At 43.4% G+C, this 22,489-nt stretch overlaps 1 protein-coding gene across 1 annotated transcript in view; it reads right to left on the bottom strand.

Annotated features, from left to right (window-relative positions):
- Window positions 1-526: 526 nt before the first annotated feature.
- Window positions 527-22,489, bottom strand: part of ENPP6 (ectonucleotide pyrophosphatase/phosphodiesterase 6) — a gene marked incomplete at both ends in the record, with an annotated part of 106,186 nt that continues 84,223 nt past the window's right edge. Inside the window, 3 exons of the mRNA XM_081269580.1 lie at window positions 527-735; window positions 6,287-6,410; window positions 21,883-22,020. Coding sequence (XP_081125706.1) covers window positions 527-735; window positions 6,287-6,410; window positions 21,883-22,020 — 471 coding nt within the window. The remainder of the gene's footprint in view (window positions 736-6,286; window positions 6,411-21,882; window positions 22,021-22,489) is intronic.

Here is a 22,489-nt window from a genome sequence, read left to right as displayed (position 1 = left end):
GAGCTGGGTCAGAAACAGCAGACATTGCTTTCATGTAGAACTTCTCTTTTCTGGAGTGGAAGGGTCAGTACAGGATTGTGGTCACAGACCTCAAGGATGGCTCCTGAGTGTGCACAGGGAACAAATAAGGGCCTGGTCTGAGAAGCAATTTTGTGCAAGGCAGGACAGAGAGGGACCCAGGATGACCACAGACTATCCACTCCAAGTTTGGTTGCTTCAGGACACACCAGTGCTGAGCTACTCAAGTAGCTCATCTTGAGGAATTATTCAAAAATAAAGGATAAAACTGCATAAATCTAGACAAATGAAAATATAGGATTTGCCTACTTTTGGGAAAAACAAAGTTTAGAACTTTTTTTTAAAAAAAAAGTATGGACATTTATGGGTAGAAGTATCCTAGAACAATATATTTACAGTGTGCATGGCCTTGATTGTGTTAATGAAGCTATTATTCACACAGAAACTGAGAAACATTCCACTTTGGAGGCACACTTTGCTTACAGCATTTTTGGGACAGACAATATGATCAATATGCATACAGGAAGAAGAGAATCAAGGCCAGTGCACAGCTGTTTGGCTGGACAGAGGAGGCTGAGCTGGCCGGGTCCTTCAGCATGCATACCACCCTGGACCAGGACCCATTGTTGGGCAGTGGGGTGATGCCAGCCATGCTGCACATGATGTTGTAGACGTCCACGGATCTGATTGGAGCAGCTCTGAAATTGGATTTGAAATCTGGAAGGAAAAGGAAAACAAGCAGGTTGTCATGGTTGGTAACCTAACTGAGAGGAGCTGAATCAAATATGGAAAAAAAATCTACTCAGACTCCAGGCAATTTGGAGACTGCAAAATCCTCTCCATCAATGGGTGTGGCCAAGTGAATGTGAATGGGAAAAGCTCTAGGTCATGAAAAAAAAAAGCCATAGCTTTCAAAGTCTCATAGATAAACTCTTTAAAAGACCAGTCAACAGACTTTCTTTGTGCCTAACTGTGCTGCTTCCTTTGTGACAACAGATCTTTCCTGCAGGGGCAGAAGGCCCAGCTGGGAAGCTGCACTGTTTCTACAGAGCCCTGCAGAGCCACTGTGGCCAGAGAAGATAGATTGTCTTCCTGGGCTCCCCTTAAATTGTACACATATGTTCTGGAACATCTTTCTGGCTGGACTGAGAGCCAGGGTGCCGGTATCTGCTGCATAGCAACTCAAGAATGTTTCTCCATTTTCCTGCCACATAAAGGTCCCTCTTGATGGAATGAGAAGCTGTATCATGTCCTTGGTGCTGCCAGCTCACCAGGAATGACAAGATTTTTCTAAGTATGTTTAGAAGATCTAATTCTGTGCCTCTACTCAGAACCTACCCCACACTTGGGCTGTAATACTAGAGTGTAAAGAGCAAGACCGGTCATTCATAGCATGGTCACTAAGACACACTTAAGGTGACTTGATAAGCCATAAGCCATTGGAGGGATTTTAATCGAAATCACCTTCTCCTTCTCCTCGGGAGGTAAATGAGGTGCTGAATACAAAGCACTTGTCCATCAAAGGAGAATGAAAGGAAGGGAGCAGGATGGGAATAGGAAAGACAGTAGAATGAATCAGACATATACGTGTTCATATATGAATACACGACCAGTGAAACTCCACATCATGTACCAGCCAAGAACGGGATCCTAGTTAGAATAAGTTATACTCCATGTATGTATAATATATCGAAATACATTCTACTGTCATGTATCTCTAAAAAGAACAAATTAAAAAAATTTTTTACCACTTTTCAATTTGAAGAGTGAAAATAAGAGTGTAGTAATAACAAGCAACTTTGTTTCTAGGTCCCCAACAAAATCCCCGAAGCTCCGTTAGGGCTAAATTCACAGAAGAGATTTGATTCATGAATACAAGCCAGTGCTTTCGGTTCAAGATTTTTAAAGGAAATGGGTTGTTTTGGTGGGATTACAAAGTCAAGTTTCTATCTCAGAAAATAACCTTTATAATTACTTTGCTAAAATGATCACATAGGCTACTTAAAAAGGAAACAAACAACAATTAGCAACATATTCTTGAAGCACCAACACCAACCTCTGCTCCTGGGATTACAAACCTGAAAGAAAGTTATATACAGAAAACTCTGTCACACAGTGTGTCAGATCCAGGGCAACTTCTGATGTGTTGGGTTTTCCTTACTTTGGAGAATTAAGATTGAATTAAGTGTAAAGAGGTGCAAGGGCTCAACAGGAAGTGGTACCCAGATCCTAGGTCTAGACACATTGCAGGTGCTTAATAAATGGCAGCCATTGTTATCAATCAACATGTATAATAAATTTCCAGCAAGGGAAAACCTTGGATTGAAAATGTTTGCCTTATAAATTATTTAGAAGGCTGAGCATGGTGGTGCATGCCTGTAATCTCAGAGGCTTGGGAGGCTGAAGCAGGAGGATCATGAGGTCAAAACCAGCCTCAGTAATTTAGTGAGGCCCTCAGCAACTTTGCAAGACACTGTCTCAAACAAGTAATAATAAAATAAAAAGAGCTGTGGCTCAGTGGTTAAGTGCCCCTAGGTTCAATTGCTGGTACAAAAAAAAAAAAAAAAAGAGAGAGAGAGAAAAAAGTTATTTAGAGGGTTCAGTTTTTTTTTTTCTTCTTGTTTGTTTGTTGAGTATTTTTGGAGCAGGAAGGATAAGGGTCAGCACTACTTCAAAGTCAAAACTAGTTTCAAAAACATTAAGAACCCGCCTGAAGGAGAAATGAAGGGGCTACTTCAGCACCCTCTTTAAATAGATAAGGTTGGTGACTGGACTTCCCCATCAGAAGAATCCACTGCAGCTTGAGAAATCAATGGAACATTTGTCCCAGTGGTATGGAAGCCACTCTTCTCTCTCCTTCTGACTCACCATGTGACCTGGATGTGACAATCACACCCCCTATCACTCGTGGTATGTCACATGTGGGAGGTAGGGTATGAGAGCTGTCCTTCCCTAGCCTTTCAAAAATCCACTTTTTTTTTTTTTTAACACTTCACAGAAAAAAAAAATCAAGCTCAGCCTCTTCTGACAAAAGTGTTAGGATAGATTATCTTTTCTATTTTTCCCTTCAAAGTACAAAACTAAATCCTGGGCCCATAAGCAGGAAAGAGAATTGGGTTTTCTTTCCCATCTAGTTTATGGTTTCCTTGTTCTTTGGGGATGGAACTTTGGGGCCCAAATGTAGAGATGATCCAGGCTAGATTGAAAGCTTCTAGAAAATTCTTGAATAGCTGAACAATGTCCAGTCCAGTTTGGGAGAACCCCTATAAACTCCACTGGCTCAAGATGGCATTCTGAACCTAGAATGGGACTCCATGTTATTCCCATGGGTTTACATACTTCTGGATATAAAAGGTATCTCCCGAAGAGAAAAGGATCTGCAAGCTTATGCTGTGCCTGGCCACCTTGAATGAGGCTCGCTGCTCTTGGTGGCTGTCTGAATTGCATTCCTGCTGTCTTATCTTGAATGCAGAGTTCTCTAGGGCAAGATTAGGCTGTTCAAATTAGAAACCCGGATTAACCAGAGAAGCTATCTTCAGAATTACTTCCCTTTCTCTTTGCTGGGCCAGATTTACTCACTTCTAAGGCTGGTTATCGGGGCAGCCACAGTAATGCCCAGCTCCCTCCCTAAGCAAGAAGCACAGACAATTAATCAGGAGGGATGCACCTTTATCTCCAAGTGCAGCTAGATAGCTATTAAAGGCCTCACTCTTAAATTTCCTTCTGAGTAAACAGTCCATGTGCAAAGCTGTTTAATCTTTCATGAGACTTGGAGCCAGAAACGTGACAGTTTGTGGGAGGCTCTCAAGGCTGTATCAGCCTAGAAGCCTTTTGCAATTAGCTCAGTCCATTTTCATCAGGGGCTTTCTTTCTGTTGGTAAGATCGAGGACTTTTAGTTTTAAAAGAGCCTATAGTGGAGGTCTTGGTTAATGGACAAAATCTCCCCACTGAATTTAATGCAGCTTTGGGTACTTCGTGTAGAAATTTGGGTTTGGGGCTAGATTTGGTTCTGCTTTAAAATATGTGTAAGACTCTTGCTCACATACACTCCTTCAATGGACAAGTGTTTTGCATTCACGATATTACTTGCCTCTTCTAGTGAAGGAGGAGGCAACGCTATTGATTGAAAGCCCTGATTACTGGTGCTTCCCCTATGAAGTCAAAAGCCTTGGACCATCTCCTATGGATCTACAGTTGACCCCAGTCTTGGATTCTCCATTCTTAATTGCTTTAACCTCAGAGCTCTGCATGACGATCCAGGGCATGGTTAACAGGGGGCACCTGATAACTTTCACTGGTCAATGGCAATGTGCTCAGACAACCTGTGAATTCATAGGTCAACACCATGGACGCAGCTAGTGCTCTATGTATGTTTGCTGCTGTGGTTCTTATGCCCACTTTGGGACTTGGGAACTTGGATCACATGAGGTAAAGAATTTGGACCAATGTATCCCCCAGACTCAGACTCTCAGAGGCTTTCCTGGAGGTGGCAGAAACTGACACCTCATTGTTCTTGAGAGAGATTTTGAGGCAAGTAGAGTGATCCAAGGCAGACCAAGGGACATGGGGAAGTTGACTTGTCCTTGGTTTTGTGACAGTGAAGAGCAGAGTGTACAGATGGGATGTTCAACCTATAATTGGAAAGGGACATGTGGACTTTCTTGGATTGAAAGATTTTTAAAATATTTTTTTAGTTGTAGATGGATACAATATCTTTATTTTATTTATCTACTTTTATGTGGTGCTGAGAATCCAACCCAGTACCTCATGCATGTGAGGCAAACGCTCTACCACTAAGCCACAGCCCTGGTCCCTACGCTGAAACATTTTGATCAACATCTAGAAAAAGGCATCTGGGACCAGATACCAGGGGTTAATTTTATATATATATATATATATATAATTTTTTTCTTTTTTGTAAATTTGGAGGCAAGGTCTAAGTTTGTTTAGGGCCTCACTAAGTTGCAGAGGCTGGCTTTGAACTTGTGATCCATCTGCCTCAGCCTCCGAAACTGTTAGGATTTCAGGCACACACCACTGTGCCTGGTCCCAGATGCCTTTTTCTAGATGTTGATAAAAAATGTTTCAGTCCAGGAACTGGGGTTGTGGCTCAGAGGTAGAGTGCTTGCCTCACATGCATGAGGTAGTGGGTTAGATTCTTGGCACCATAAAAGTAAATAAATAAAATAAAGATATTGTATCCATCTACAACTAAAAAATATTTTTAAATATAAATATATATATACATATTATATATAGCATATAATATATATATGTGTATGTATGTATGTGTGTGTGTGTGTGTGTGTGTGTATATATATATATATATATATATATATATATATATATATATATATATATATATGCTGGTATTTGGCTCAGTGCATCCCTGGGTTCAATCCCTGGGACCAAAAAAAAAGGCATTTGCGATATAAACATTAGGGTAATTATATTTAGAGAGGAGAGATGGACAGTAGTAAGGAAGAAGAGTAGATTATGAACTAATCAACTGATGGTTGGTGGCTATTGAGTGCTTTTTTTCCTTTTTTATTTTGAAAGAATTAGGTGTTCAATAGTAATGTGTAGTTAGAGTATTTGGTAAACTTTTCCAAAGTGTGAATTTACAGTGTCCTATCAATTAAATCAAATGACCAAATAGGCCCTCTCCATCTCCCCTTTCCTCCAGCACTTTGGAATACAATCTGATCAAAGAAGGTTCAGCAAATTTACTTCCATCCAAGACTTCCTTAGTCATTCTGGCTCATTCTCAGAGTCAATCCCAAGGTCATTTCTGAGCCTGCCCTTGCACACATCCCAGCTTCTGGTTGGGCCCTAAACTGAATTAACCCACAGGGGTGGGTGCTCTAGACAGGGAGGGACCAAGTAAAGGTCAGAGCACACGAAGCAATTTCATCAACTTGGAAACACAGCTGTCAGCAACATGGTATCCCGTAAGCTTTCCTGGACTTCAGATAGCTGTGAAGCAACGTTTTGATGAATTAAGTAAAAAATGAATCACAAACATGTGGAATACATTTTCTTCATTGCACTCAGGATTTAAAATTTACAAGGAAAAGTATTTGGCCACAACTGCCAAACCCAAGAAGCATTTGAAAGGAAGCCAGCAAAAGATGTTTCATGGAGACCGGCTGGGTTTGCTCAGCTTGGCTCATAAAGAGGGTCCATAAAGAGATCACTCCAGGAAGAGTCCCTGTTAGAGCACCTCTCTAGGAACAGCTAAGAGGATTGGGTCATGTCCTTGCCTACCAGGTCCAAAGGCCAGGAAGATGCCTCTCATGTCCATGAGCTCGTTGTCATATCCGTGCCATCCACGCTGCCAGCCTTCCCGCCTGCCTGTGCTGTTCATCCAAAACGGAAGCGCCTCTCGACTCTGAAATCAAGCAAGACAATGACGTTATACATTATACTGTGTCACCACAATTGTGATGACTGGGCATCAGGCCAGACTGCCCCACAGGGTGGACATTCCCTCCTCGGCACCCCAGCCTCTTAAACTGCTGCAGAACTTCAGCTGGAAGGTATTTTCTTACATGGAACTGAACTGCACCTTATAATCAGTTTGAGAACTACTAAATCCAGCATGTTAGGGACAGAAGAGAGGTTAAAGTGTGTCTGTGGTATAATAAAATATATATTTGGTTTTTGTCCTAGGTTCCTGACATAGAGCTCCTAAAACCCTTGGAATTTCCTGAATCATAAGAGTGCTTTATGTTATTCATAATGAAACCCTTCCTCCTATATCAGAGTCTATGCTAGTAAAATGAGTTGTGGGGTTGGGGGATGCTAAATAGCTTTGGGATGAGAACTGATCACCAGAGGAATGAAACTTGTGATGAGAAGGTCAGGACTCTCAGCCTTGTGCCGTCTCACTGGGGAGGGTAACGGTGCTGGAGACTGGATTGAATCATGTGATCAATGATTTAGCCACTCACTCATGCCTACACATGGCATCCCATACAAAACCCCGGGGTAACATGTTCCAGGCAGCCTGCAGGGAATAGAAGCTCCATGACCCCCACTTTTTATGCTTTATTATGGGCATCTCCTCCATCTGATTCTTCCTTTATAATAATACTGTAATTACAAGTGTAACACGTTCCTGAGTCCTGTAATTTATTCTAGTGAATTATCAAACCTGATAAGTAGGGTTGTGAGAACCCTTGAATTTGTTTCTTTTAAACTTTTTTATCACAATATTATTATTACACATAAGAGTGGAATTCCTTGTTACACATTCACGCATGTGCACATGTAATGGTAGAATTGGGTCATTGGATCCCTAATATCTCCCCTCCCTCCCCCCACTTCCTCCCTTGGCCCCTTTCCTTTATGCTGCTGGTCTTTCTTCTGTTTTCATGAAATCTCCCCCACCATTCCCCTGCTTATTTCTCTCTATCTTGCTCATATGAGAGAAAACATATGACTTTCTCCGCGTAGTTTATTTCATTTAACATCATGCTTTCAGGTTCTATCCATTTTCCTGCAAATGACATAATTTCATTCTTCCTTATGGCTAAATAGAATCCTTGAATTTGTAGCCAAATCAGACTCAAGTGCCGGCAGCCAGGGAGCCAGGACTTGTACAGAGTGGCTAAAATCCTGTGGGACTGAGCCTCCTCACCTGTGAGGCCTACTGTAACTCTGGGTATTAGTGACAGCACTGAATTGCATGGTAAGATACCCAGGTGAGGCTGAAGTGTTGTTGGAAAACAGTGTATACATTGCTAGCAAAGCCACTGAAACCTGCAGGGGCTCACTCACTACAGTCCCTTTGCCCCTCCACCCCGTCCTTCTTTCCTTCTGGCTCCACCTCAGGAATAGCACAGAGCCTCTTCTGCATTTATTCAAACATCTGGAAATGACGCCCAAGGTCCTCTGAGGCAGGCCTGTGTCCCTTCACTTCCCTCAGTCATTCTTCATTCGGGATAGGTTCCAGAACCATCACTTCCCTGTCACCTTAAGAACCCGATGTTCTTAGACTGCAGGTCCTTACTGTGAATCCTGAGGAGGTGCAGTCTGTTGAATGCAACCCTGGCCATTTTGTTGCAGAGTAACTAACTATTCATTCCTGATATTCCAATCGTCTTCCTGCTGAGCAGGGTTTAATATTACAAATATTTCAAATGCAGGAGATTGATCAGTTGGTTTTGATGACAAGTTGAATCAAAACAACAAAACCACTAGCAATTTCTAGGCTGACTTATAAGATTAGTATTAGTAGTATCATGTACTGAGTGAGCCATACAGTTCACCAGGAGCCAACCCCGATGTCCACTTAGTTGTCACAATATCTCAGTGTGGATGATAGTATTATCCCCATTTGCAGGAACTATGGCACAGAGAGTTTAAATGACACTCTTAGAGTCACACAGCTAGTGAAGGGGAGTGCTGGGTTTGAACCCAGGCTTGTCTCCCAGTCCTGTGTACCTTCCAGAGTTTACAGATAGAAGCCATTGCCCTGCTCCTGCTGGAACTGGACAGTGAGGTGAAGTGTCCCCCTGTTCCCTGTGGATTCATCCACTGTGTGTGACCAGGTACAAAGTATAGAGATGAGATTTTGGAATTGGATTGGCTGTGGTGTTCAATTCCAGTTTCTTCTCTCTAGCTCTGTGACCCTGACAAGCTACTTAACTTCTCTGAGTTTCACTTTGTTTGCTGGATATAGGGATGATAATACCCACATTACCGGGGTTTTGGAGTATAGCATGACCATGTGCTAAATGCCCAACACACAGTAGGTGCTCAACAAATGGCTGCAATATGGTCACCAGATGCCACTGGCTGTGGCGAGGCACTCTGGTTGCAAAAGCTGAACTCTCCCTTGCTTATTTAGCTGTCATATCACATTGCACACCCATCCGGTCTCACCCCATAAATCGCTCCTTAGCATTTCTGCTTTCCAAATTGCACTATTTCATTGACTCTCCATTTCCTGAATTTCCATCATCCCTTGTCCCTCCTTCTCCAGCTGTAGCTTGTATTTTTCCATGGACATGCTTTATGAACTTACTGCATTTCTAACTTTATACTGTTCTTTATCTATCTATGGAAAGGATCACAACACATCCCAATTTAGCTTTGTCAGCTAACTTAATGTGTTGCTTTCCTCCTCTCAGCCCACAAGGCCACGGCAGTGACTCCCGAAGCACTAAGTAGAACATTTTTGTTATTGATGACCTTACTAATAATGAACCCCAAAGTAGGTATGTACCCCATAACACAGGGGTTGGTCAAGGGTATGAGGACAAGGGTATGAGGATCGTTTGTCTGATTAAAAGATTGCAGTCTAGCTGGATGAGGTGGTGCACACCTATAATCCCAGTGGTTTGGGAAGCTGAGGCAGGAGGATCATGAGTTCAGGGCCAGCCTCAGCAACTTAGTGAGGTACTGAGCAACTCAGTGGGACCCTGTCTGTAAATAAAATACCAAAAAAAAAGGGGGGGCTGGAGATGTGGTTCAGTGATTAAGCACTCCTTAGTTCCATCCCTGGTACAAAAAAAATACAGCCTAAAAATTGCAGTTATTCATTACACAAATAAATGCAAAAAACAATGAAAACCTCAGCCCTGAAGGTGATTGGAGATCTGTCTGTCAGAGGCAAATCCACTCGATTTTACTAAAGTGACAAGTTACCCCAGCAAAACGGCTCTCTTTCCTGATATAGAAAAATAATAATAAACTGGTTCTATGAGAAGGTAATATTTCATCTAAGTGATTGGATGAAGTATATCTCATGCATATGTACATTATATGTTACATTAGGTTCAAAAGAGTGCTCTGATGATTTCCTTCCTTCTCCAAATGGCTCTCATACTCCTTATATTGTTTCCCATGTTATCTTTTCAAGGCACACATATGGTGCTATGCCAGTGAAGTGTGTCACACACCTCTCAGCCTCCAGAGTGGGAACCCCTACCCTGTGGGTCCTCAGGTTGTCCAGACTGTGCCAGACCTTTGGACTGCCACCTAGTGCCACCTAGTGCCACCTAGTGACTTCTGGTGAAAGTGCCCATACCCTCCATCTGGCCAAACGGATGTGTGTAGAGGGGAAACTGGGAGGTGTCTGTAATCAAGTTGGATCACTCAGGCAGCCAGGCTCATGGTCGTGGGGACAACTAATTCCCAGGGTTAGAGGAAACACCCCTCCTTCTAACAGCTTGTCCTAGAAGAGGGTGGTGCTCCACTAATAAACTAATGGGGGAGGAAGGATTGGGGTGCTCTAGCCAGCATTGGGACGTGCACTGAGCTCTGGATCTGTGCCAGGTGCTCTGCTAGGCTTTGAGGGTGGAGGCACGTAGGGTGCAGGCAGGAGGGAGGGGGGCTTGCACTTGGCACTGGTTTTGATTCCTGAGCCAGCCAGGACAAGACCAGAAATGGGTGCCTTGAGCTGGAGACAATGAGGGGGTTCAGGGATTCAGGAGGCCTTCAGTAGGGTAGAAGCAGGAGGAGCCCTGTGGGGAGAATCTCCCAGTGGGATGGGGCTCTGCTCATGTATGTGAGCATGTGAGACTGTGTATGTGAGAGCACATACATGTGTGTATGTATGTGGGGGGGTGTGTGAGTATGCGTGTGTAAGTGTGTTTATATATATGACAGTGTACGGATATGTGTGAACATGAGTGAGTAGAACGTGTATTTGTGTACATGAGTTTGTTATGAGTGTATGTGAGTGTGTCTATGTGAGTGTGCACGCATGCATGTGTGTTGAGTGGGGTGAGGGAGGGGAAGGGCCATAGGACAGGACACACATGAGGCACTCATGGAGAGGGTGAGGATGTCCTAAGACTCCACAGTGACAGGCCCCTTGGGAGCTCTGTTCTGGGAAGGCCTGTCCCTGAGGAGGTCCTGAGAAGGGAGGGGACCTTGCATAGCTGCACATGAGAAAAGAAGATCAGAAGAAGGCAGACATTAAGGTGAAGGAAGAGGAACTGGGGGTTTTCTGCTGCTCTACCCGAGGATGTGCTCATGCAGAAGGGTGACCAGCTGTCCCAGTTTGACACTGAGGGGCTGCAGGGATACAAGACCTTCAGGCAAGCCAGAACAAGTTAGTCACTCTGCGTGAACCATCTCTTAGGAATTTAAAAAGAGTCCTCACCCAGGTGATCTGTTCTGCACTCCTGAGCACCTCTCAGGATCCCTCACCATGCATGGTGGATGCAATGCCAAGACCCTCCTTGGTGGGCCACTCAACTCATTTTGAATGCGAAGGAACCACAAATAGAAAGCTCCCCATGAGAACACCTTGTGAAAGATGGCGGAGTTGTTATGTTTTGGACCTGGTTTCTTTTGTTTTGGTGCCTTCACTCCATTACCAGGGCACCATGATAATGACTATCATAAGCTTGTTTTAATTTGGAATGGGAGAGGGATCATTATGAGTTAGGAGTTATAGTTTCTAGTACTAGCTCTTTGTTTCAATCACCTTTAGTGTTAAAGAAAAATCAGTAGGTGAAGGAAAGGGGGAGGAAAATGGTAGATCAGAGGAACCCGACACCCTAGCAGCTCCCTGAGACTGAATTATAACAGTAGTTGAGCAGCAGCACATTGAGGCAGAAGACTGTGGGAGAATGCTGATTGGCAACTTGGAGAGCTAGCAGCCAGGTGAAAACCAAAAATATTAGTCTCTAGAATAGAAAGAGATTAGTAAAGGCCTAGATGGCGTCAGTGACGGGCACGCAGTGGCTCAGCGGGAGAGGGGAGGCTCCCTTCCAACAAGCCAAAAGAAATTCTCCCACCAAGTTTAAGATAAACAGATGCTGCTGTCCAACAAATTTGCAATCTGAGCAGAAAATAAACTCAAACATGGCAATCTGGGCCAGAGCAGGAGAAAAATCCCAGCACTCTCTGGGGTGGGGGTGGGGTGGAGTAGTGAAAGTGGGGGAAGCGTTGACAGCTTAAAAAGACTCTTTGTCTGGACTTCCTGAGTGGGAGCTAGAAAACCCTGCAGTGTTCCTTGGCTTTTCATATTTTGCTATTTTTCTAATTTTTACATTTTTCTTTCTCTTGTTCTTGGTGTGCTTGCTTCTCGAATATCCAAGACCAAACAGCCACTTAGACTTTAATTTTCACTGGCTGAGTGGATAACCATGCAGCGCAGCAGGTGAGACTGTAACACGGACTGGGAGAAGCTCAGAGTGGTCACCGGAGTCATGGCTGCAGGTCTCACAGTCTGCAGAGCAGAGCAAAGAGTGCTTTCATTTCCAATTGGCAGTTTGGTCTCTGGGATCAAGAACATGACTGACAGGAGGTGGAACTGGGATGGATCAGGGTCGGGTGAAAAGTAGGATCCCACTACACCCTACCAAGGGGCCCACACCACCTCTCCTATGCCTGGAAAGACCTGGAAGTTATGATACATCCTGCATACCTCCCCCCAGCATTTTGGAATGAGGGATGTGACACAATCCAGATGGATCTGGTGGCCCAAGTAGGAGGGCTGCCTAGCAGACTTATGCTGCCACCCCTAGTCACAATAACAAAGCCATTCTGCAGATAAAGTCTGCACTGAGCTACACAGCACCCCAGGCAAGGAGGAGGTGGAGCTCACCATGCGGACAATCCTAACAAGTCTGGCTGTTTAGGGTCAGAGCTGAAAACCAACAAACAGCACAGTATTTGTGTCACACAAATCTCCTAATAGTGAGGAGATTCTAAAATGGAAACCCCAGAAAGAACCTTAGCAAGAAGAAAGCTGGATCTCTGTGTGACAATTGTTTGTATTAGCTGCTTGACAGAAACTGATTCCCAGTGTCCCTCCAAATTTTGGGTTTTGCTAGTTCTCTAATTTTACGTATTTTGTCAATTAATTGGAACTCTTCTTGAGATCTCCTTTCCTCTCTCCTGTCTACAGCCTGTTCCCCTCTCTTTCAACTTTTTTCTTCATTTTATCTTCTGTCTCCCTTTCCCTCCTTGCCCTTTTTTTTTTGCTTTCTCTTTTGTTTTTTTTTTTGTTTTAAAATTTTTTCTTCCAATTTAATTTAGTAGCTTATCATTAATGCTTAAACTTTTCAGCCTATTCTATACTATTTCTCACCCAATTTTCTCTTTAGTTAATAAAGTCATGAAAGTTATTATTAGTAATAACTTTTGTAGCACTTGTTGATATATGATTTGCTCTTAAACTACCACTGTTTCTGGCAGTTACTCTTTTCAAATTGGTCCTGGGGTTTGAACTTGACACTTGTTATGCTATCATATTGTTGAAGCTAAAAATATACCCCAGCCCTGCACTTATGATAAGGCAAGAGCTACTCATTAGAGGACCCCACAATGTAAAAGAGGAAGAGGTAACCATCTCAATAGATGCATAAAAATAGGGTCTCAACAACCCTGAGGAAATAAGCAAACAAGATACTTCCATATGCTTGTAACCCTTAGTAACCAAACACACAGATATTGAAATCCCGAACAAATAATTTTCAAAGTTGATTGTAAAAATGATCAATGACCTAAAAGATTTTGCAGCGTCGCTATTTTAAATTAACCTCCAGAGGGGCTTCCTGTTGTGGGAACATTTTGAGTCCCTTGGCCGTGGTGGTTAAGAACCTTAGTGCCCCATGCCACTATCAAGAGATGTCCCTCTAACAGTTTTCCTGTCTCTGTCTTTCTAAAACTGAATTTAATTGCTCAGCCTCAGGCCCCTGGCCTGACCCTGGAGAGCCCCTTACCACAAACAGCTTGATCCTTGACATGGAAAATATCAGACAGCAAAATCAGCAGGGACCAAAATCAGCAGAAGTCGTTAGAGTAGAGCAAAGTACTGGAGAGAAGCAGTAAGTGGATGCAGGGGTCCTTTTTTCTTTTCTTCTTTTACAGGATGCATTCATTGACGTGTGCCAAGGGGGAGGAGGGCATGCATGAGCTCCCAGACAGCTTTCACAGGGACCCTAATCACCACCAGAGAGCAAGCTGCCTCTAGCACTCCCCATCTGACTTCCTGACGCTCAATTAGTTGGGCCTGGACAATACCACTCGAGCTGCCACTAAAGCTCAGAAGCCATGCTTTCCAGACTGTCTTGATTTCCCCAAATATTTTGGGCCCAGGCCTAACTGCAGTTCAACCACAGGCTTTAGAATTGAGCCTGGCATTTCATATCCTTTGCCAGTTTTCAAAATAAATCTTTCCTCCAGAGAAAAACATTGGCCTTCTATGATCTTCTACAGAAGCTGGGGCCTCAACTTGCTGCATTTCTTTCAACCCAGATAGGAATCCAGAAGATCAACAGTGAAGCACCATGGTTCACAGTCTCCCACCAGGCTCTGGACCCATCCTGTGTTTATGAGCTCAGTGGCATGAGATGGACACTGCCCAGGAGAGGCCACATAAGAATTAGCCCTGGAGGAAGGTATTGGGGAACGAGGTTGATCAAATTATGTGCATGTACAAATATGGCATAATGAATCCTACTATTATGTATAATTCTAATGTGCCAATTTAGAAAAAGAAAAGAAAAGAAAGAAATCAGCTCTTGAAAACTGCTAGGAAACCCAGGAGAGCTGATGTGTCCTGCTCTTAGGCTGCAGCATCAGGCCATCTGAAGCTAGAAGAACTACCACTGGTGGTTTCAACACCTTTTCCCTGTTAAAATCTCTTCCAGGGCTACTAATAGCCCAAGTTAAAGACTTGACTTAGCTTTCTTCTCTGTATACTCAGTAACTGATTTATAAACCTACAAAGTGAACAACCTGTCAACAGTAACCAAAAATTTACTGTCTTGATATTCATTAATCTCTTCAATCTACCAACATGTACAGAGACTCTACAGTATATGAGGTTCCACGAGGAGAAGCCAAGCTCAAGATCCAAGGCTGTGTCCTCGAAGAACTTCCACCCCTTAAGGGGGGAGTCCAGAAGTAGACAAATAGCACCAGATGGAGTGACTAAGAGTCGTAGGAAAATTCTAAGATGGACTGAATCAGGGACTCAATGGACATTTGGAGGAAGAGATGGAATCTGAGTTGGGCTTTGAAGGACAGGTCAGAGGTAGGGAGAGGGCATCCCGGAATTGCTATTGATTACTCATTGGGCTGACTGAAGTTATGTCGGCAGAGCAGGGTTACCCTTCTTGACCGTTCAACTCTCAACACTTAAGTCTTGCATGGGAAGAATTATTTTCACAAACATGAGAATGTTGATTTAAGTATGTGCAAATTACCCATGATGATGATAAGAAAGAAGAGACCTGGGACCAGGAAGACAAAGAGGAAGCAAAGTGGGCTGTCAAGCAACTCTAAAGGTTTCTGCAGTGTGACATGAACAGGAATAAATAAATAAATAAAGGGTGGTGTTAGAACTTCTGTTTCTGTTAGTGTGAACAAGCTGAGATGCACTTCTAGACCCCACAGGGAAACAGCAGGGAGAGTCTGATGCAACAGGAGATCAAAAATACATGGACCAGGGCAGGGGATGTGGCTCAAGTGGTAGCACGCTCGCCTGGCATGTGTGCGGCCCGGGGTTCGATCCTCAGCACCATATACAAAGATGTTGTGTCCACCGAAAACTAAAAAATAAAATATTAAAAATTCTCTCTCTCTCTCTCTCTCTCTCTCTCTCTCTCTCTCTCTCTCTCTCTTAAAAAAAAAAAGAAATACATGGACCATTTGGGGGAAATGTTTGCAGGGTCTCTGGAGAACTGGACTGACTGAGTACTTAGTCGTCACGGATTCAAATCCTGGTTTGTCGCTTGTGGATAGTGAGAAAGATAGCAATTATTGTTATTGCTATTGTTGATGGATATGTTGAAAATAAAAATTTCTCCATATATTTACTATCTGTGATAGCTTGATGCAGACATCATCGAAAACCTGTTGAGGGAAGTTGAAGGTGCATTCAAGTTTGTAATGGTCCAGGCCTAACAAAGAAAGATTATTTTACAACATCTGGTAGTACTAATTAAAGATATATGAGATAAAATTGATAGACTTTGTTTAATGGGTCAATGTATGAAAACTAAGAATTTTTGTGGAACTACTCACAACTAAAGACTCGGTTCGTTATCTCTGCTTTTCCCATGAGCTATGGTTGTATCCCTTCCTCAGCCTGGAGAGCAACCCCTTCCAGGCCGTCAACTTCAAATCCTCCTTCAAGTTTCAGCTGCAAAGTCTCTTTCTCACAGAAGCCTTCCTGCCCTGTCACATAAATTAGGTTCCCTCTTCTCGAAGATACTCTCTTTCATGTGCTCTTTTATACACTGAGCACTCAACACATTTTGTAATTGCACACTTCTGTACCGCAATGGCATGCACACTTATGTAATATTTGGCTCCTTTGCTAAGCTGTATCAGGCAGGCAGGGACTCCCAGGAGACCCCCCCCCCCCGAGTATGGAATTATACCTTTGCACTGTGCATTCCAAGCAGTGGACACTCAACACATATTTGTCAAGTTTGATAGACAAATGATTGTTTAGGCACATGGCCTTCATGGAGGAGGATGGAAGAGGATGCTTGAGTTTGTGGAAACTACTATGGTATTCCTGCACTTTGCATTTTTCTATGCTGTCCCTAACTATCCCCTATGTCAAGGGAATTTGGTCCTCACTGGAACTGCAGAGCCACAGACATTGTGACAACCCACTCCTCTGCCCAGCCCATTTCCAAGGACTTCCTAAGGGAAGAAGTGGCAAGATGGCTCACTGGAAACCTTGGTGAAACATGAGTGAGTGACAGTGGAGCCAGTCCTCCTGGGAAAAGCTGAATTCCATTCCCTGGAAGGAAGAAGCAAGGAAAAGGCTTTCCAGGGGACAGTGCCAGGTCTTAGGGAGGTCAGGGAAGTGGGGAGCCTTATTTCCTATCCTTGAAAGAAAGAGCTGGGCTGGTGGGACAGGTTTGGGCTTGACTTCCTCGATGGCCTGTTGTTTGCTTCTCCACATTTAGTTCTCCGGGAACACGAACACCTTCAGATTTCTGTCCTTTCAGGAAGGGAGGCCAGAGAAAGGGCTGAGAGCAGCAGGCAGTCCAGTCTGCGTATTAGAACACGCAGGCGTAGAAGCCAGCTGGGAGTCGCTGGGCAGGGGGTGTGTTTTCTACAGCAGCATTGATAGTCACACTGGATACTGGTACAATTTCAGGTGACAAATTAAATCTGCTTCCCCTCTTCTTATGTTTATATTTTTTAAGCAACCATAGAAAGAAATGAACTTGGTCAGTTCTCCCTGGTTGGCTGCCTTAGGGTCTGCCAAACTTAAATCTGTGGCAGAAAGTTGGTGTATATATGGGATGGGCATTTTTACCAAAGAAGCCAAATCTTACATGTTTATGGGATGGCAGCTGTAGGAGGAAAGAGAAAGGGGGATGGAATTGGCTCCCACCCAGCATCGATTTGTCCTGACTCATCTGTTTTCTGAATCATGTTGAAAACAGACCCTGCTCTCCAAGCTCAGACCTAGTGAGATTGCTTGCAGGGCTGAGAATGTCTCCCTCCTGCAAACATAAAGTAGAATCCAGCACAAGAGCATCATCCAGTGCATGGTGGATTGGGATACAGGATGCAGAGCAAAACACAACATTCTGTACAATTTAGGGACAAATTTTGTAAATAGGAATGTGAGATATTGACAGCCCTGGCACAGAGAAGGACACAGAATAGAGTTTTCAATTCACCATAGTCAAGAAAGTATAATAAACACTAGAACTGTGCAGAAGCAAAGTCTAAGCCAATAAGGCGAGAATGGGCACGTGTGTGTGTGTGTGTGTGTGTGTGTGTGTGTGTGTGTTTTGTTTTTGGGTATTGGGTATTGAACCCTGGGGTTTTCAACCACTGAGCCACATCCCCAGCCCTTTTTAATATTTCATTTAAAGACAGTATCTTGCTAAGTTGCTTAGGGCCTCACTAAGTTGCAGAGACTGAACTTGCAATCCTCTTGCCTCAGCCTCCACAGCTGCTGGGATTACAGGTCTATGCCACTGTGAGCTGGGCATTTAAGAATTTTCAGAAAACAAATAAATATCCCCAATATCATATTAAATTAGAATCAGAAATTGTAATTTTTGCATATGATGTCTTAAAAATAGAAAGGCATAAATTCAAGAAGAGAAGTTAAATGATTAAGGCTTCAATCTAGGAAACTAACATAGAAAAAGGAGGGACCAAAAGAGGTCAACCTTGCCCTTGGGACTCAGGGGCAATCATGATTTTGCAGAGAAACATCTGTGTTCCTATGTTACAGACCCTGTAAGTGACATTACTGACACTGGTTGTACTTTCTTCTTTGCTGCTAGGAAGCACTGAGCCATGTTTGCGTTCCATTTCATGTTATGTTGTGATATGTTATTAGGGTAACTAGCAATATCCACAATGCAGAGTCACTGAGAGAATTACAGCAAGTAGCCAGGAGGGGGTAGGGATGCGGCTCAGTGGTAGAGTGCTGTCTTGGCACGCACAAGGCCCTGAGTTCAATTCCCAGCATTGCAAAGAAAAGTTAAAAAGCAACAAGGAGGTACTAAATTCAAGATGGTGATTATGACAAACTGGCACATGCCTGTAATCCAAGCTGCTTGGGAGGCTGAGGCACGAGGAACACAAGTTCAAAGCCAGCCTCAGCAACTTAGTGAGGTTGTAAGCAACTTAGTGAGTCACAGTCTCAAAATAAAAAGGACTGGTGATGTGGCTCAGAAGTTAAGCAATCTGGGTTCAATCCCTGTTACTAAAAAAAGAAGAGAGAGAGAGAGAGAGAGAGAGAGAGAGAGGGAGGGAAGAATAAGTGAGAGATTATCATTCTTGTTATTATTGGCCAAAGTTAAAAAAATCAGTGATCTCTATTTTTATCTGCAAAATGTAAAATAGCTTTATTTGCATGTCACTGAAACTTTGCACAGAGGGTCAGCTAAAGATTCTACTGACCCAAGCACAGGGGGTACTCATCTTTGCTAATTAAAAGTGTGAGTACCATCGAGAGTTTCTGTATTAGCAATTTGACAATAATCTTTGAGAGAAAATCTGATTTTCTTTTTTTTAATTAATTATACATGATGAATCTTATTTTCTCATATCCTACTACTTATCTTACTTCCGATTTCTTTTTTTTTTTAACTTTCTATTTCACATATCTTTGCAATCACCTCCAATCTCCCTTTTGAAAATAATGATTTAAACTCTGCTCTGGTCATTGCCAGAGGTTCCCCTCTGTGCTGTGGGGAGCCCCTGCTGACTGACTCTTAGTTTTTATTTACTCAAATGAATATATGTGTGTGTGTGTGCAATACATAGAAAAGTAACATATAATATGTGCAATGACCACATGGCCTCACTCTCAGGATTCTAATTTGCTAGTTTCCTGCAGGGGTGAGTCCTGAAAGCAGTGTGTCCTGAGAGGCCTTGGCTGGTCAGGATGTGAGAGATGGTCAGTCGCTCCTACTGTTCTCTCCTCTTTGCTCTTCTTTGTTTTGGGGGCCATGTCTGCCTAATCCCCAGCTTCTGCCTCTCTTTTGTTTAGTAACTGTGGCCACCTGGTCTGCAACACAGCACAGTTCCAGAACCCAGAACCAAAGCTGGCCCAGGGCAGAAATTTTCTACCCACACTATCCATTGATGACTGATAAGACCGAGGGGGGAAGTTGCTAGTGGTTTCTGAACTTCTGTTTTGAGTGCAGTTCAAGAAATTTAAGCATTAGAGTCTCTCAGGCGAGTGAGCTTCTTCTAAGTCCCTATACCTAGTTTTGTCTTCATAACTATGTATACTTTTTCTTGTTTTTATTATTAGTGCATTTTAACTATACATAATGTATTCTTAAAGAGAATGTTCTCCTCACACAAATTCCAACATTTTCAAAGACCCACAAAACCTGCTTCTATCCCTGGTTCTGGGGTCTATTATTTTGTTCCCTGATAAAAGTAGGAGACATGCAAAGAGAAGCTACACCCTTTCTTTCCTGCTTTGTGATGTTCTGAGGGAGTGTGATGCTTGGAGCTGCAGCAGCCATTTTGTGGCCTGGAAAGGAAAATCAGAAGAATTATAATGGACCTGACTCGGGTGTCTGAATTAAACAACCTTGGAACGGCCTACCTCTAGACTTTCAGTTAAGCAAAAGAGTAAATCTTTGTTACTTCAGCCATTATTCAAACAGCCTATGACTTACAACCAAGGGCATCTTAATCAATACACTTAGGTCTCCCTCATTGTGGTGCTTTAGTCACTCATTGGAAAGATCTACATCTTCTTGCTGGATGAGCTGCTACTGAGATATCATAGTTACTTCCCAGACAGAACCCTTGCCAACCTAGAAGGAACCTCCCTTTTTTCCATGACCGGGTCACTGGACTTCCACTCCTAGCTAGAGCACTCCACCAGCCCCTCCCCACTGCTACTAGAGGGATCCAAAGCTGTTCCTGTGGACGTAAGTGGTACCTTGCTGTCGTCCAGCATCTCCACGGGAAGCTCTGGCTTTGCACTCCCCTACCTCATCCTATTTTCCACCAAACTACCCAAATCACCCTGCTTTCTTCCAGTCTCCCTCTCTACCATAAACTTTCAGGATATTTGGTTTCAGCTAAGTAAGAGAAAGTAAACAATAGATTCACATATTCAGGCTAAGACATGAGTAGAAGCAAACTGTGAATTGATCCTCATGGTTTATTTACTTTTAAAATTCAAAGCAACTCCACTGGAATTTTTATAAAATAAAAGAAGTTGCAAAAGTGAGCTCTGTCGCTTGTTTACCAATCAAGTCACACTCCAGGCATCAACCCAGGTGGCCCAGTGCATGCGTGTTAAATGCACAATCCTAGAAACCACCATAAAGGACCATGTGGGGTCTCCACAGCTTCCCTTCAGGTGAACTCCTAACAGTGAGACAAAGTGAGGAGAACTGCTTTGGGTCTTCGGGAGACAGTGTTAGTGGGCACAGGAACCCTCTTAGAGACCTTCTAAACCACCTGGCATAGGAAGGGACACTCTGGGGCACTGTTGCCTCTGCACTGTGGGGCCAAAGTTTCTATCGAGATCTGCTGTGTTCTCAGTTCCTCCAGGTCTAGGGGCTCCTCTTTACCTGCCAGCACAGGAGAGAGACTTGGTCCTGAATAACTGAAGTTCATGTCCCAGATCCCCCATTTTCCCACCCGCAGGCCTCTGGACTTCCACTCACTCACCCAGTCCATATTTTTCCCCTGGTCACCCCCCTGCTCTGTCTCTCCCTCTTCTGGGTTATTTCGAGTCTCAGGTCTCATCATCATGGGTCTCAACAACCACTCACTAGGATTCTTTTCCACCCTGTCATCTGATTTAAATGCAACCCGCCATCAAATTCATATCTAAAATAACCCACGTCCTCTTCAGGAATTGATCCTGAACACGATGTGACCTCAGTTTCCCCTGAAGGTCAGGTCCCCACAGCATAAGCTGATGCGAGACCCTGGTGAGCCCTGGCAGACCGGGAAGAGGCTGTTGGAGTCATTCAGGCACCAGGCGACTAGGGTTGGAGCCAAAAATACAAGATCATCCCTGTGAAATCAAGCTGGCATCTGGGGGACCTGGCTCTGCACAGTCCCGTCTGCCAAACATTTCTCTTAAAGGTGAAAGCAATGAGCTTCTCCCTGCTTTCTACTGCCCCAAAGCGATTGCTTGGGTTCACAGTAATTGTTCCGCTTTAAACAGAACAGGTTACGTGGAAAGCGGCAATAATTGAGTTAAGGCCTGTTTGTTAAACTCCAGCAATGCTGGAGCCAGGGAGTCTAAACCGTGACCCTGGGTTTGCATCTGTAGTTTGTGTCCACAAAGTCACCTGATGGAGGCTTTTGATTCCCTGAGGAAGGAAAGAATGCCAGGAATGATACCTCGGTGGAGACATCTCTTATGTGTCAGAGCAGAATTTGTAGCATGAACAAAGTGTGGTGTGTTTTATAATTACCTCTGCTATGAACCACCCTTCATCGGCCACTAAAGTCAAAGGAGAGACAAATTTCCCTCTCTTGTAATAGAACCTGTTTGGTATGGCTTCCTTCTCATACACGGTCATGTGTTCCACTTGGCTCAGTTTGTCATATATCTGCAAAGAAAACAGAGAACAACCAGTTTTGCATTCTCTTTCTTCAATATATTGAATCTATGGAATGGGGGACTCTTTTAAAGACCAAGCAGAGATATTACCAAACATCTGGTAGATTTGACTATGTAAAAATGAGAGGGTTTTATATAGCTTTCAAAATAGGCTGACCTTATCTAGTAAGGCTGAAGATCCATGTCCCCTCTGACCTAAGAAGTTCATCCCTGGGGATAGATAAACCCTCATGTGCCTGGACCTATAAACCTACAGAAGAGCCCAGATGCCCAGCCACAGTGGAAGGGATAAAGAAAGACCGCTGAGGTTTGTGGTAGAATTCTACACAGATGAATGGAATACTGCTACAAACAAAAAGGGATCTCAGTTTGAGGAAAATTATGCAAGTTGCAGAAAAATACAGGCAATACCATTCTTATTATATAAAGTTCAAGTAACCTATAAAAACAAACAATAC

This window comes from Spermophilus citellus (assembly GCF_964194105.1).
Source record: "Spermophilus citellus genome assembly, chromosome: 16".
Taxonomy (NCBI): Eukaryota; Metazoa; Chordata; class Mammalia; order Rodentia; family Sciuridae; genus Spermophilus; species Spermophilus citellus.
The sequence above is the reverse complement of the archived record's forward strand: the minus strand, read 5'-3'. Positions and strand labels throughout refer to the sequence as shown.